General features: G+C 39.5%; 1 protein-coding gene across 1 annotated transcript; it reads right to left on the reverse strand.

The window, feature by feature from the left end:
- Positions 1 to 1,837: 1,837 nt before the first annotated feature.
- On the reverse strand, positions 1,838 to 15,228 carry LOC125302624 (eukaryotic translation initiation factor 2 subunit 2-like). The gene is made up of 9 exons (XM_048255907.1): positions 15,069 to 15,228; positions 14,152 to 14,335; positions 13,933 to 14,039; positions 9,708 to 9,825; positions 7,493 to 7,593; positions 6,843 to 6,991; positions 5,304 to 5,360; positions 4,431 to 4,516; positions 1,838 to 2,231 (listed from the first exon to the last, which is right to left on the reverse strand). The coding sequence occupies exons 1-9, from the start codon at positions 15,081 to 15,083 to the stop codon at positions 2,056 to 2,058; spliced, it is 993 nt and encodes a 330-aa protein (XP_048111864.1). The 5' UTR covers positions 15,084 to 15,228; the 3' UTR covers positions 1,838 to 2,055.
- Between the last annotated feature and the right edge of the window lie 1,303 nt (positions 15,229 to 16,531).

Genomic DNA, 16,531 nt, shown 5'->3' on the forward strand with positions numbered 1-16,531 from the left:
ATGAATGAATGTAGAGATCCGTCTGAATTCTTCATTTATCTGTATACAAGAAAGGCAATTAAATGTTGGCCTAACCTATTATGTTCAGGTTTAGCTAAGAATGTCAAATGGCCCACAAACCTTCATAAATAGTGACAATGTTAGGCTTAACTAGGACGACCAAATATTATCCTCAAACACGTGCAATGTTTGAGGATAATATTAACTTAACATTTTAGGAGTCGATTGCCGAGTGTGGAGTAACAGTCTCTGGAAATTCACAATGTGTGTCGCCATTTTTTGTTTAAAAAAAACAAAAAACATAGTCCAGTATTTCTTTTCGAAATTGAAATGAAGTTGTATGCAACAGCAACGCCTCACGCGAGACATCACGTGACATTTCAAAATTCCAACCTGTTAGTAAGCTAGGGTTTGCTGTTGCATACAACTTCATTTCAATTTCGCAAGAAACTATGGACTATGTAAAAAAAAAAAAAAAAAAAAATGGCGACGAAATTGTGAATTTCCAGAGTGTGTTACTCCACACTCGGCAATCGACTCCTACGGACTTTCCCCTAAAGATGGCAGCTGCAGCAGCAGCAGCAACATTTCCGGAAAGGTACTGGCTTGATGAAATTTATTCTGGACTCTCTATCCGACCACATAAAGACCTCGGGATACTTCGGTTTGGCTTTAGGGACCCTCTACTCACTACCACGTAAGTTGTTTGTAGAAGAGGTATAAAAATAGCATTTTGACGTCATGACGAATGTCTGAGAAACTCCATCGCTCCATACTTCCTGACACTGAGACCGCCGGCCCACAGTTGCAAGGGTGGTTTTTCCGCTCACAGGCGCAGGGGGAAGCGAGACGGCCACCATTCAACCCGAAAAAAGTCATGTAACCATTCCAATGACTCTGAAGCTGGTAAATGAAGGTAAATTAAGCTAAAAAACGTGCATATTAAGCTAAAGAAAACTGCATAGTGTGCCTTTAAGGTACCATGGTATTACACCCCCCCAAATAAGGCAACTCCCTTTATATTGTAATAACTCAGCAATATGTAATAATGTATTACAAAGTGTGGAGAAATTTATTACAAATCGCATTCACGCAGTTTATTCAGAAATGCGGCAGATTATTATAAAATGCTGCATTATTAAATAATGAAGTGAAAATGTTTTACATAATATGGTGTGGTCACATAATGCATGCTTTCAGCAGGCCATTGAATGACACTAGAATGCAGCAAATTAGGTCAACACAAGGACTTTGCTCAAATGTAAGTTGAAGATCTTTTAAACTGCATTTTGTAAATTAGGTTGGTCCATAGAGTGCTGTATTTTGGTCATCATGGTTCCACACCAATCTGACAGCACACCTTCAGAATCTACAATTTGATTAAAGACGACTCTTTGCTTAAACTAAACCTCTGTGTTTGTTGCATCTACTTCAAGATCTGTCACCCATTTCCATGTGTAACAACAAAGATATTTTGCCTGGCTAACCAAAACGGTCAATTCTCCATGCTTGATCAGCATGGGCTTTGAACATCGATGGGGGTGGCAGTCAGTCCCAACACCTCAAGAAGCACTGCATTTACAATGGGGGAAGTAAGTGTATTTTCCTAAGACTCCACTTCCCTAAAAATAACAGTTCCCAGAGACTCTGAGACAGAATGTATACTATGCACAGATGTGCAACTTTCTCAGCATGTGCATTTGAGATGACTGATTGGAGAGGCTCAGAGGAATGCACAACCCCAACCAAAAGGGACGTTTTTTTTCAACAGTTTTATCAAGTTGGACGAACCAAAACAACTAGGATATTGTGGACAAAACATACTGGCACAATGTTGTCCAACTTGTAAGCATTTTATTGACTTTCTCTCTTTCTCTTTTTAAGCATTATTTTGCTGTTGTTGTAGGCAAGGCAGTGGTAATGAATCCATAAACAGTCCATAAAAATCCCAGAGCCCTGCCACATGCTCTCCTCCACACCTGGAGGTAATGGAGGGAAAAGAGGCGGCCAGGGGAGGAGGTGGGAGCAGGGGCAGGGGCAGGGGGGATGGGTGGGTTAGTTGGCTTTTGCCCGGAGCTGTGCCCGTTTGCCAGTTACGGCCTGGAAACCGGTCTTGATGCTGGCCACGGAGCAGCGGGAGTGGCACGTCTCACACTGCAGGAAATACAGCCGAGTGTCCTTCTGCAAGATGGTGTCTGGAGAGCGGCACGTATGGCACGTCACATACTCCTCTGCAACACACACACACGCATTATTAAAAACAACACTAGGCAAAGTTTGGATAAGTATACTCAGTTGAGAGGAGCAGCCATTTTCTACTGCACAAAACTTGTATATAGCCAGAGACTTTCTAATGAGGAGACACAGCACTCAAAAAATACTCCATAGAAATGCATGGGGCTAGTTTGTCACGCCAATATGGCCGTTATCTACACATATCCCACCCCTTCCTCGGCAAAACGTCGACATGTGAATATATTGAGCCAATCATTTGGTGTGTTGTGAAGACATCGTGCCAATCATGTGTTGTGATCTCGCCGCTGGAGCAAGATTGGTGTCGTGAAGCCTTGCGCACGCACAGTTCGACCCAAAGACTGTGCCCGATGAGTGCCCATAAAACGTTGGTATATGGCCGCCGAGTGGAGGGACTTGCCTAAAAGGACTTTGATATAGCTTAGTGCCCATTGGTCTCTTAAGATTATTTATTATCTAACACTGGTAATTTTTCAAAAAAAGAACAAAACAAAACAACCATGGAAATACTGAATACCTATATAGAGTATTAGGTATCAATTTCTGAGAATGGAGTATATCTGCACATGGTTGTACTTTCTCAAAGACAACACTATATTTCATAAGACAAAGCATACTGGCCATGGCCCTGTCAGACTATGAGCCAAACTTGGTCGTACACTGATAATACACACCTGATAAATGTAAATGTGTCAATCACTGAAATCTCCCCCCCGTAACCCCAAAAGAACATGAGATTTATCACTGTCAACTTCAAATTCAATCCAATGAGGTCATATCCCCAGAGAAGGGAAAATTACAGAAAAAGACCGACTATTATGTTAATGATGCTCTCTGCAGTTGTTAGTTGACGAGGGGCTGGAAGGCCATTACAGCAGTGCTGCGGACACCACTCACTCAAACTGTTGTCACTCGGGCAATGGAAAAAGGACACATCACAGTGCAACGTGCCCACTGCAGCAGGACTACTTCCACGACCAGTTTTACAATTACTGTTTATTATGTGCTACTACGATCACGTTGTGAAACTTTTAAATCATTTATATTGCTGAATGCCAAGACTTTATAACAAAAAAAAATTAAAAGCACAGAATTTAAAGACTCTCCTTGATATTAAAGGGCTTAAAGCAAAGGATACTGTTAAAAATCTTGGTGTCATAGTTGACAGTGATCTAAATTTAAACAGCCACATGAAAGCAATAACTAAATCAGCTTTTTACCACGTGACAATTCAACTCACGTTGCACGACGTTGGACTGGAGCAATGCAAGCTGAACTGTCACGTGACTGTTTTCCCAAGATGGCGCCCGCTTGTATACGTGAACGGTACCGTTTCTAATCTTTTTAATAAATTGTCTGTACGCTTACAAAGTTCTCAAAGCTTCGATTTACACTTTAAGGGTTAAAGGTGTAGGTTTTTGAACATTCTAAGTTCCGCAACAATTGAAGGTTCTAAAATTTTATGTTGAATTCAATGAACCCAGATATTCTTTAGAACGTTAATTTCCCAACATTCGTGACGGTACTCCTTTAAAGGGCTTCCCAGAGAACAGCTGACCCGTGCTTCCGGAGCTGCAGCCTGGTTGGACATTCAAGAGCACCTGACCCCATGTAAACAGATGGCACGATTTTGTAATTGGAATAGTTTAATCTGAATGACAAAAAAAAGTCCATGTAAACGTGGGTAGTTTCGGTATTCCCTCAAAAACTGCTTGTCTGAGCAAGTGTTATTAATCTCATTAAGATTAAAAAATAAATCTAGTTGATATTGTTTTTAGTTTATATAGACACATTTACCTAGCTTGGATACCTCTGACTTAGCTTGGATACCTCTGACCTGACTTTGCAGAGAGTCTGGCCTAGATCCATTGGCAAAATTTATTTCCTGGTTGGTGGAGGCTTGTCTGATGTTTGAAATCACTGGAGTTCAATCACTAACGTTTGGTAATGGCATACTGTATGTTAACCACGGGGGACACAACGACAAGCTTGCAACTTAAACGTATTCGCTCTCAGGAACGCCCTCTGTTCGGAGACAAGTTGACGAAGTAAACAAAGTGAACGAGAGCTATTCCAAACGGAGTACTGTAGGGAAATGTAAATGAGCGGAAGTACGTAGAACATTTACCTAGTGCTTTCTAGAAAAATAATTTGTGAAAAAGTAAGGTCACACTTACTTATATATCTTCTTAAGACATTCTCTATCTGTTTCTGTTGGAATCTGCCTTTGATGACAAGCTGATTATTTCCATCTATAGATCCACTGAAAGGAAACACAAACTCTAGTGAGCCAAAAACAACCACCTTAACACAATGAAACAACACTCAGCATTTTCACTCAAAAGAACAATAAGTAAGGGATAATGTATGAAACGCCGGTCATTATCAGATAATAAGTCCCGACAGGGCGAACAGGACCCCGACACATCCTGAAGGGACTTATTTTCCGATAATGACCAGCGTTCTATACATTATCCCGCTTATTACACGGCTACTTGCCTAAACAAAAAAATTAACTCCACATGATATGACTCTTTACATTTATTTGTTACCGTTTCATCATGGCTTTTGCTGAGAAACAAATAGTTTGCAATACAAGCTGAACTTGAATCAAACATTGTTTAATTCAAACACAGCTGATTTGTCTGCTCCATTCCATTGCAAGAAGTGACTGGACTACTTGCGGAGTGATATGAAAAACGTGAATAAGAAGCACAAAACCCAAGCGCTCGGTTATACTTAGCAACGATCTGTTATCGAGAAATATCAGACCACCGAACGTTGGGAAGGCCCATTCAAGAGAATGGAACATTCTGAAGAGCCGTGTAATAAGAGAGAATGCTGACTATCATTGCTGGAGTTAATCAATGAGCTTCTCATACATTTCATTTGATTAGACAGAGATACCACATGTCTCTTTAAAAATCATCATTGTGTCTACATGACAGATGTTACTCTACTACTCTGGCATATTGCAAAGCTGTGCTTTCCGAAACCATTACAAATCACTGCACCAAGCTTCCAATGTAAAAAAGAAAAAAAAAAATTACCATGTTCCCAATTCAGCCAGTAGGAAGGCCAATAAATGTTTAGGCTGTCGATGCAATCTGGAATGAAAATTAAATTATGTTTATGATTCTTAGCAGACACTTTGTCCAAAGCAACTTCATGACATCAGTAAACATTAAAAAATTACATTAACAAGTCATAAAAGCCTACATAATAACAATAATACAAAACAAGATATAGATTCAATAAAATTTAAAAGAACAAACCGTAGACATACAGAAACCACAACTCATGTTAGATACATATCTATGGTGTTATAATATACTGCTCAAAAAAATTAAGGGAAGGGAAGTTTTCCACAATTGTTAAAACACATTTTTTGAAACCTTCCACCCATTTCTCCATTCTCAAATTACATTCACAGAATGTCTGACAGTTCTTGCAAAATAAAACACTCGCCTCAAAAGTTTTACTTGTGCTCAGAACCAAACAGTGTCAGAGTACCGATCCAGTGTATGATTGAAGTGTTCCCTTAATTTTTTTGAGCAGTATATGTATATTTTAGTTGGATATAAGATAAACAGATCAGTATTTAGACACTTTTTTTTCCAAAACTATCACTAGAAAGAACATCAGTAGGTAAATCATTCCACCAACGAGGGATCATAGAACAAGTCTTGACCGTGACCTCTTAGTGTTTATGGAAGGCCGACACAAGGAGGTAGGCCAGCTATCCATGGATTGCAATATAAAAGGACGATGACCTGCACAAGTTGTGTAGCACACTGTTTTACAAGGTCTGATCCAGAGATTGCGATAGATTTTCTCATTGTCCTGTCATTTCGACAGACATGGTTGTAAAAATTCCATCATCTATTTTTGCTTGCCGTTTTCATTTTAATGTCAGTTTGGCGTGACATCATATCCCAAAAGATATTCATTAGTTTAAGACTGTAGCTTAGAGCTGCCACGGGAAAATGTCAAATGCTAACTGTTTTCAAAGTTTCCTAACAACACAATTTTTGTGTCGAATCGCAGTTGGTTATCTCATGGCTTGTCACATTTTGCGAGTCAGTCAGTGACCGAACATACGGCAGAGTTTTGATCAGAGGAGAGACAGTTATCTTATTTTTAAGACCAGCAGTTGTAACGTTACACCATCAGTCAAAAACTGCATGCTCACAATGTCATGAAAACAAATGTAATTTCACAGCCTGCAAGTTAGGTAATGTTAGTTGGTTAACTTTAATGGCTAAGTAACCAGTTGGCTGGCTAAAAGGTGCTGTTACAAGCCGTCCCGGTTTTAAGCATTCACATTTTTCTGTAATTGTTTCAAAAGTTCCAGTTACATAAATATTATCTTAAACCAACATGACTTTTACACTGAGGCTACATGCTCAGGAGAAATTTAGTAAGTAATCAATTGTGACACCCAAGTTACGTGCCATTTCAGCTGGGGTCAGTTGCTGTATTATCTGGGAATACCAGTAGCTCAGTTTTGGAGAGAAAGTGTGAAATTATCACAACAACAATGCAATAACAAAAAACACAACTTAAGCCACATAACTCTGGCCACTTACAATTTGCAGATGTCTGTGAAATTAACGAAGGAGGTTTTCTTCGTGCCCACCCGGACTACCTGAGGCGGCTTCATGACAAACTTCCTCTTCTCCCCGGCAACCATGTCAGGATTTTTCTCACGCATGATGTTAAACACCCGGTTCAGGAGCTGAGGACAAATCAAGCATTACAAGTCAATGCACACTGGAATCATGTTCAGCAGCTGAGGACCAATCAGACATTACAAGTCAATCATTAGCATCAGGTTGAGGAGTTGAACCCAAATCAGGCATTGTGAGTGAATCCACATCGGCATCAGGTTCCGGAGCCAAGTCAAGCCACACTGCTATCAGGATCTTCAGCAACCATAAAGTAAGACCAGCATACCACACCAGTCATCAAAGTGCATCAAAGCAACACCCTAAAACTCTTGTTAACAAGAAACTGATATTAATTGTGATATTATTATTTAGTCAACCGATATAGAGTAATGGAAAATAATAATTTGAAAAATTGAAAAAATGAGCTAAATTGGTCAACCAATTAAAAAAAAGCTAGATTAAATATTTAAAATAATAAGTTTGGGACAGCCCTACATTATATGCCATGCAAACGTATTCCATTTGGTGTGGATTATTCCAAACAGATCTGTAACATGAATGCGGCGTACCTCATCATATGTGTAGTCTCTCTCTGACCCGGCCCAATCTGGTCCCGTCTGTGTGCTGAACATGATGTCGTCGTTGTTTTTGTTCTCCTCATCTTCCTGGGCTGAGAACATAAGACGAAAGAAGATCAACAAGAACAATAGCAGGTTCATTATTGATTTTAGGGCTACAACTAACAATTACTTTCATAATCAATTGATCGGTCAATTGTTTTCTCAATTAACAGAGTAGTTGTTTGGTCTATAAAATCAGGGCTCTACACCAACATTTTTTTTCAGGAGCACTTGTGCGCCCAAGTTAAAAAATGTAGGAGCACAGACAAAAATTTGGGCGCACAGTCAGTTCTGTACTTAACTTACACATAATCTAACATTATACTGCAGCTAACAGTTAAACATGCCAGTGCACCAATTGCTAATATTAAGAATGACTGACAACATTTAGGCTACAGGAAACAGGATTTTAAAGATCAGTGCCTACTTTATTTTCAGTCTGTTCTATTTTCCTACATTTTGTTAATGTAAAATATTATAATACATTGCCATTTTTGCATTTAGCCTGTATATCAAGTATCCTGCCAAATGTAGGCTAATTTATTTATTTGTGAATCCATCTATAGCTAATCCAAATGTGCCCAATTGCCCATGGTGACCTATCTGACTGCATACTGCCTAATACTACTAAAACAGTCAATTTTCTCTTCCACAAAACCCAACATAGGCTAATCAAGGATATATGTTTTATACTTTTAGTTTTTATTTTAATATATGCATTGATGGGGGCAGTAGGCAAACGTTAGGCCTACTTTCGTTTTGCACTTCAGCTTGTATTCGGTGTAAACAAACAAGCATGCGTGGAAGCCTGGAGTTGTCAGTAGCGTTCTACCTTTGAATAAAATGGGAGTATTACTGGAGGCTACTTTTGCCGCTACAGCTATATTTTGCATATTGCAGCCAATACGTCAACTGAGCTAAAAGGCATGTTAGGTTACCTTTCCTTCTCTCACTGCATTCTCAGAATATCATCCTGTTCCTCCTATATCCAATGAATTCGGTGGATAGAAGAACTAATTTCTTCAATCTTTGCATCTTGGCTGGCTAGTCTAACTTTCCGCTTTTTCTGCGCGCTCTTGGATTTGATAGAAGCGACTACTAGCGAGTCACAACGCGAAACTGCTAACGTTGATGGGAGGTGTAGAACCATAGAATAGTTGATTCTATGGTTTGCACCAGTAATGTTTCTTAGAAATGAAGTAATGGTTTACTCAAAAGCATTAATTGATTGTTTACTCAAAAGCAAAATATTTGCCAAATCATTCAATATTTGACAATTAATCGATTCATTATTGCAGCAAGATATGTCCTGTTTGATTAATGGAAAAGAGTGTGAGGGTTTTATTAGTTGAATGCCTGAAGCCACATTCAGACATACAGCGATTCACTCAACGCCCATCGCTTGTCACCTCAACATTATTTAAATTTAAAGCTTAAGCTGTCCATCAACATTTCACGTCCCTAATGGCTCATTCACACCTGATGTGCATGTCAGCTGCGTTACCTGTTGATTTTTATGTTAAAAGGTTAGAGCATCTGCACTGCCTCTGAGACACACAGCTTAAGACATGCGGACACAGAGTCCCCTAGCTTGCTTCTCACGCACAAAGCAAGCATGTCCTGTTACTATGACCGATAGTAACAGATCCTCAGTAGCCCCGCATTGGTTCCTGGTGTGAATACACACATGCGCCACAGCAATGATTGAACGCACACAGATTTAGTGTTGGAATTCGAGTCCGTAACTAGCCTGGCTAGCGCCACCACTTCTCAATGAGACATGGTCTGGGAACCAAACGTTCATTTTCTCGTATTTGAAAAAAATGCCCAGATCCGTTTATTGGGTGCCACGGATGTCTATCAAATGCGTCTGTGCATAGCTCATCATCGTCTTGCTTTCCCCCCTGTTCTGTGATTGGTTCCCTATCTCAAGCGAAAATTTGCTCCATGGTCTCCAGGCTGCCTTAGCAGCGTGAATCAAATCGCGCGCAAGGCAGCATGAGAACACCCAGGCTAGTCCGTAACAGTTATTTCGCCTATAATCGTTACAAGACACTGAATGTCATTACGATTACATGCTCTCGTCAATACATTGCAACAACGCTCTTCCTGACCGAATGCGGCTAAAGAGAGGGCATGGAGATGAGGTCGTAGCTTCACTCACCATTCTCTTTGTCAATGTCGTCCAAAAATTCCACCTTCCGTGACTTTTTCTTCTTTCCCAGCAGCAACAGGTCATCATCATCTAGCACCTCTGAAGGCTCTTCCTCAATCTTCAGCTCCTGTCAGTGCACACGCACGCACACCAGTTAAAAAAAGACCACTCGAAAGGACAGTGCCATCAAAAGTGTAATGAACCACCAGACAAGATGCACAGGCACTGACTGACTCCCAGCAATCATATGAAACTCATCAACTACAGTTCAAGAATCAACCATAAGGTCCTTTTCAAACATTTACAGGGTGAAGTTGGTCTGCAGGGCTCAGTATTGAAATGTCTCTCGTCCTAATTAAGTGAGAGAATTTTTTCTGTCAGAACAGGAAATTGTTCTTTGTCCTCTGCATTCACTATATATGACATTCCCCAAGGTTCAATTTTAGGCCCCATTTACTTTCGAATGTATTTTGAGTCTTGGTGCTTAAAGCCCGGTCTTTATCACCTGTCGGCTCGAATATAGCCCTGGCTCAGCACTGGCTCAGGATCCATGCCTTCATTACATCAAGACTGGACAGGGCTGGGTAGAGTACTGAAAATCTATACTCAACGAAAAATGCAATTACTCCCTTCAAAAATTACTTGAGTAAAAGTAAATATTCCGATCCGAGAAATCTACTCAAGTAAAACTAAAAAAGTACTTTGTTAATAAATTACTCAAGTAAAAAGTTACTTTTAGTTTTTACTAGGGGTGGGAGACCATACCGACAATGTACCCTAAAAACAATTGCTACTTTTTTACTCATGTGCGTTACTTGTAGCGTGTTTCTACCCACCCCTGCGCCTGGATTACTGTAACTCCCTATAGGGTTGACACAGTCCACTTCATTCCACAAAATTGCATCTTATTCTGAATCCAGCAAACAGACTTTTAACTGGAACAAAGATATGTGAGCATATTACTCCTGTTGTCGCTAAATTACATTGGTTACCTGTGAAATACAGAATTGATTTAAAATGTTAACCATTTGTTTTTAAAGCTCTAAATGGTTTAGCTCCTGAATATATTATTGATTTGTTAAGTCCATATTCTGCTCCCAGGTCACTTATCGTGACGCCACTTATTACCACCACTTTTGTTCGAAAAATCTAACAATAATGTTTTTTCATACTTAAAAATAAAATTTGATAAATGAACCTTACATTTTTCAGAAGCCATAGGTGTGTAGATTTGAACCAAATCTGGTTTGGTTCTTACTGGGGCTTTTACTGCCTGAAATAGTCAATTTTGTTTACGCCGCTCGGAGGTTAGTGCTGGCCTGGTGGGTCGCCTATTTACACCATTTCAATGGCACATGAACGGTTAGACTAAGAATTCTCGTCATGAAATAAAAATTCCACTAGAGCTCCAAGCGGATTTGTACACGCAGCCTTACAACACTGTTTACAGCTCTTCGAGTTACAGTAAATTGTCATTTTTGTACATAGCTAATTTAGACACACCTATGGTGTGGGTGCTTGCGTTTCTTTAGGAATCCGCCGTCTTGGTTTGTATAGAAATGGATATTAAGTGACACATACACGCAAGACGGCGGAAATACGGGACCGGCGGTAATAGGGAGAGTTCCGATAGGTCGTCCACCCAAAAACTACTGTCACCCTCCATATTAAATTCTACTCCACCAGACAGTTTTAAGTTTAATTTAAAAATGGATATTTTTTATATTGCTTTTAGCTCATTTCAGTTTACTAAATTGTTTAATTTGCATTTTTATTTTCTCAACTTTATCCATATTTGATCTGTCTTCAATGTTAGTGATTCTCGTACTTGTATTTCTTTTACTCTTTTTTAATCTGATAATTAACTAATGACTTTTTAACCTGTAAATCACTTTCCTAATTTTAAAGCACTTTGGCTCAACACTAGGGGTGGGCGATATATATCGTCTGCGATAGTTAAAACAACAATCACGATACTATGTGCAAATTTACATTATCGATAGAGATGCACCGATATGGAATTTTAGGGCCGATAACGATAACCGATATTTATTGTTTTTTTGTGGCCGATACCGATACGATAACCGATAATATTACTCTTGAAAAAAAAATGTGAAAAGTGATTTGGGGAAAGCATTTAATAAGCATAATTTTATTGCAGTAATTTTACCTACCACCAAATGATGGACAGAACTCATAATAGTCCTCAATAATACGGCAGTCAACATCATAAGAGTAGCCTAGCCCTACAGTATGTGTGCCTCCTTTAAGTGAACCTGACGTCAGTGAATTGTGGTTGAGTGGCTAGAGAGTTTGAATCGTTTTCATCTAGGACTAAACGCTCATAACCGGCTCAGCTTGGAATAAGCTACAGTATAGCGACCAAATCAGTGTTTGTGAGGGAAACTTAGGTTTAGTTTCAACTGCGGGTAACTGAATAAAGCTGCAACTCCAGACTGTATCTTATGTCCGTCTACTCTGTTGCGCACAACCTGCTGCAGCAGAAATTAAAGGAGTAGCCCCGAAGGTTTTAATAACTTATTATGATGACCTGTCTGGAACTGAAGCACAAATGGTTAGCATATTTCTAGGTAATAATACAAAACCCAAGCTAAAGTAATGCAAATATAATACTAAAACACAACTTAGAACTAGGCCTACTTATGTACTCGTCCCACTAACGAGTTTGTTTATTTGTTTCCCCGACCAGCGTGGTAAAGTGCAAACACACCAGCACAAGACGGCTCTAGATAGGGCTGAGCTCCGCTATGTTAAGGTTAAATGGCGGATCATTCACGAGAGGATTTTGAGATGCACAGATTCCCAAATAAACGCATATCCACAGATTTTGTTAGAGTGGTGAAATACATTCACACCGCTGACATTATATTGAGGAAAAAGTATAGCCAACCAAGCTCAAGTAGCTCAGTGTAGCCAGACGGACCTTATGTAGGCCTAAATTAGGACTTTAAAAAAATATCGGCGCAAGTTATCGGCCAGAATTCGGTTATCGGACAGATAATAATCGGCCACCGATATATCGTGCATCCCTATTTGTCGAGTATTTAAATTACTTATGGGGAAATAACACTCAGGCATTCAAACCTCATACATTCACTAAATCCAGGAGGTGTATGCGAGAGAAGCCCCTGGCTGCTGCAGAGCAAGTGTCACATGATCGCTAGTGGGTCCACGTTATCACAGGCACGCCTAATGTTTATTTTGTGCAGCTAGACTAGGCTACTTGGGATTTTGTGCGGCTACTTCTGTTCAAGTAGCATTAATGAGACAGTCACGTTTTTCCTACATGGTATTATATGGAGAGAAAACATTACCCTTTGAGTATTTTAATAGTCAGTTGTAAGCAAAGAACTCCTCATGTAAGCCTTTTGTAAATGGACTGAAATTCGCTCTAAATATATACGTTTATCGATTATGCTTATGGCTAATGTATTCTCATATACATTAGCCATAAGCTAACGCATTCGTTTCTATTCTGTAACTTGGAATGCTAGCCTACATGATCGCTCTTAAACAAAACATCGAAGGAAATAACTGAGATGCACTCTGTTGGTCTGCTTCATTTTACAGTGAATCCTAAGTAAAGTTTTTTGAAAGGAACTTCAGCTTCAGACTTTCTCATGTCATTGCCACACACTCAAGTGGGGGCAGAATTGGAATGTGTCAGAGTGACAATGCATTGGTTGATTTGGTTAAAAAGTCACAGGTTAGGTTATTGGTTATTATTGTATTGATGTTATTCATAAATAATGAGCTGTAAAGTAACTCAGACTTTTACAAAAAATGTTTTAAAGGATATCGACTAATTATCGTTATCGTCAAAATCACAAAAAATATCGAGATATTATTTTTTGTCCATATCGCCCACCCCTACTCAACACCTGTTGTTTTAAATGTGCCAGCCTATATAAATACATGACCCTGAATACCTCAAGCCCTTGATTCTTTGCTTTTCATTGCCTACATGACATCACTGGTTTTCCCCATGAAGAACTCATGCTAACTGATGCAACCATTAACTGTGAACTGTACATTTGAGAGAATTTGAACCTGACTGGTGCCTTTACCTGATCACTGCTACATAGCTCTGAAAGACTACCTAGGAATTGGCATAAATTAAAATAAAATTTCAAAATAAGTCAATCAAACAGTAAGCTCCTCAGACATTCCAGTGCAAGACTTATGAGGTTCCAGAATATTCCAAAATGATTACCTTCATTCCCTCCTCCACCTCATTGTCAAATATCTTGTCTTTCTTGGGTTTCTTTTTCTTCTTCTTCTGGTTGAAGAAATTGAGGTCATCTAGGTCATCGGACATGTCTTTAATAAAAAGAGAAGACAGTTTCTGAAGTTGGTCAAGAGGAATTCCAGAAAACAGAAAGTTGTTAAATAGTCACATGTATTCTTTTCATCCCCCACATCTTCAGCTCACCTTTCTTCCTCCCCTCATCCTCATCTAGGTCCAGGTCTTTCTCATCACCACCACCATCTCCCTCAGTGGCATTGGTCTCAGGCTGGAGCTCATCAGTTGCCCCATCTCCCCCCTCTTCATCCAGCATGAAGGGCTGCTTCTTCTTCTTTTTCTTCTTCTTACTCATTGTTGGATCAAATATCATCTGTGCATCACAAAGCAGTGTTAACAGCTCTATTGGTAGAAATGAGGTCTATGGTGAAGAAAAGACACTAAGTTGGTCTACTTTAAATCACTAACCCTTAAGGAAAGATTATTTAACTGCTTAAACTAGAGACTAATTATGGCTCAGTATAACAGTTACTTGACTTGAGTAGGCTACTAGTCGAAATGCTTACTGTAACTCCTGTATGATTCAAGTAACCCAACACTCAAAAACTGAACGTGAACAACTAGTCAGACCAATATTCTCAATATTCTGGTAACGACAAATACTGCTAACCCTTGCTTTGAATATCAATCATTTGCTGATCCACTAGCTGAGCTAAAGCAAGGGCTAGTGTCCGCTAATGTAATTTAACGTTAATTTAGCAATTAGCTGGCTAGCAGGCTGATGTAAGATAGCAAGCCACACGGTAACCACACTAACTTTCTGTGTGGCATTCACTCTCTGCAATATTTGGCTATTTGTAGTCAGACAAAAGACAATGTTGGAGAACAACATGTATGCGTGAAGGCGTTGACTATGGCACTAAATGTAATGACAATGCACTGTAACGTTAGCTAGCGCTCACAGCAAGCTAACTTTAGCCTTATTCATCGTACTCGATAGCTGCTCACGTGTGAACCAGTGTAACGTTAGTGGCTACTAGGCCTTACAATTGTTTCAATTCCAATTACTATCACAATATTTTCATTCAAACCAAAAAGAAACATACCTCGTCGTCCGACATCTTTATACGCTTTGGTGTAACACTCTAATCCAGGAATTGTGTAATATTTAGGTTGACAGATGCCTCGTTCTAGCTTCCTACTATCCTTGCGAGTTTGGTTTCGCTAAATGCTACCCGGCAATTCTTTAACGCATGCGTAGAAATCTTCCCGTCTCTGGTGTGGTCCAGTCCCACGTGAACCAAAGAGGAGGAGGACCCATAAGACCCATGTGACTGGATTAATAATTCTGAATACAGTTGCTTTATCAGTAGGATGATTCTTGCAAGTAGGGTTGCAAAATTCCGGGAATTTTCAAAATTGGAAAATTTCCATGGGAATTAACGGGAATATATGGGAATTAACAGGAATAAACTGGAATTAATGGGAATAAAATGGGAATTTTCAATATGGCAAGTTAGTCTATAACAGGGGACTTAAATGTAGTGGACAAAACCCCATCTTGCAGTCTAATATTAGTTAAAACAACCTGATTTAATGCAATTTCAGTCAAATTTCTACCCTGCACATATGTCAATCACATGCAGCAATCGGCATAGGCTGCTGACATAAAAGAAACCTATGGTGCGTTCATATGCATGGGGAATTTTTTTTCCAACAATCGGATTTTGTTGTTGAGTGGTGTGGTGTATCTTGGGCAGTTCAGTGTTGCTAGTTTAGCACACTAGTAAACCATAGGCAGAGAATGGGATTCTCGCCAGCATGCTAGCTAGCTTTGTATGCTAAGCTAAGCGAAAATACGAACATACAAATCATATTGCTTATTACGAAACAAAATGTTAATGTTTGTATATGAAACAGTTTGTATGAATTACCCAAAATTCCCAGTTAATTCCCATTAATTCCCATAATTTCCTAGCCTGGGTGCCATTCAGAACTTAGTCCCGCCCACAACATTTGAGGTCGGGAAGTTCGGTCTGGCATTGCTTCATTGTGGTGGAAGTATGCTCGCCCTACGATGATGGACAGGTGAGAAACAGCGCCTGGTCTATCACGTCATCTGAGCACGCTTAGATTAGGTTTATATTTGAAACAAAAACGCTGTGGCTAGAAGGATACATGGCTTTTAAGACCCCATATTGAAAATTAATATTATTTAATGAGGTTGTATCACTGAAAACGATTATTTCTGAAAAAAACAAAGTTGAGATGTGGGAAAACTCGTGGTTTCACTTTCATCAAGGGAAAACAGCGCTGTTGCATTGCGACATGTTCCCTCGTTCATTTGAAATCTCTGATTGACCACCTGTTCGAGGGATTTGCGACAGCCTTTCCCAGCTGTTTAACATGTTTGTAGCATATCAGTGTTCAACAGAATTATTTTTAAAAACGGAGGGTATATAGGAGAAGAAGGATGGTTCGTGTTTTCTTCCTACACCTCACGGTAAGCTATTTTGTTGCTCTGATTGGTTAGGTCTAGCCAATTGAGTGCAGAGGCATTCCCCCCCTG

Source organism: Alosa alosa, chromosome 10 (assembly GCF_017589495.1).
Source record: "Alosa alosa isolate M-15738 ecotype Scorff River chromosome 10, AALO_Geno_1.1, whole genome shotgun sequence".
Taxonomy (NCBI): domain Eukaryota; kingdom Metazoa; phylum Chordata; class Actinopteri; order Clupeiformes; family Clupeidae; genus Alosa; species Alosa alosa.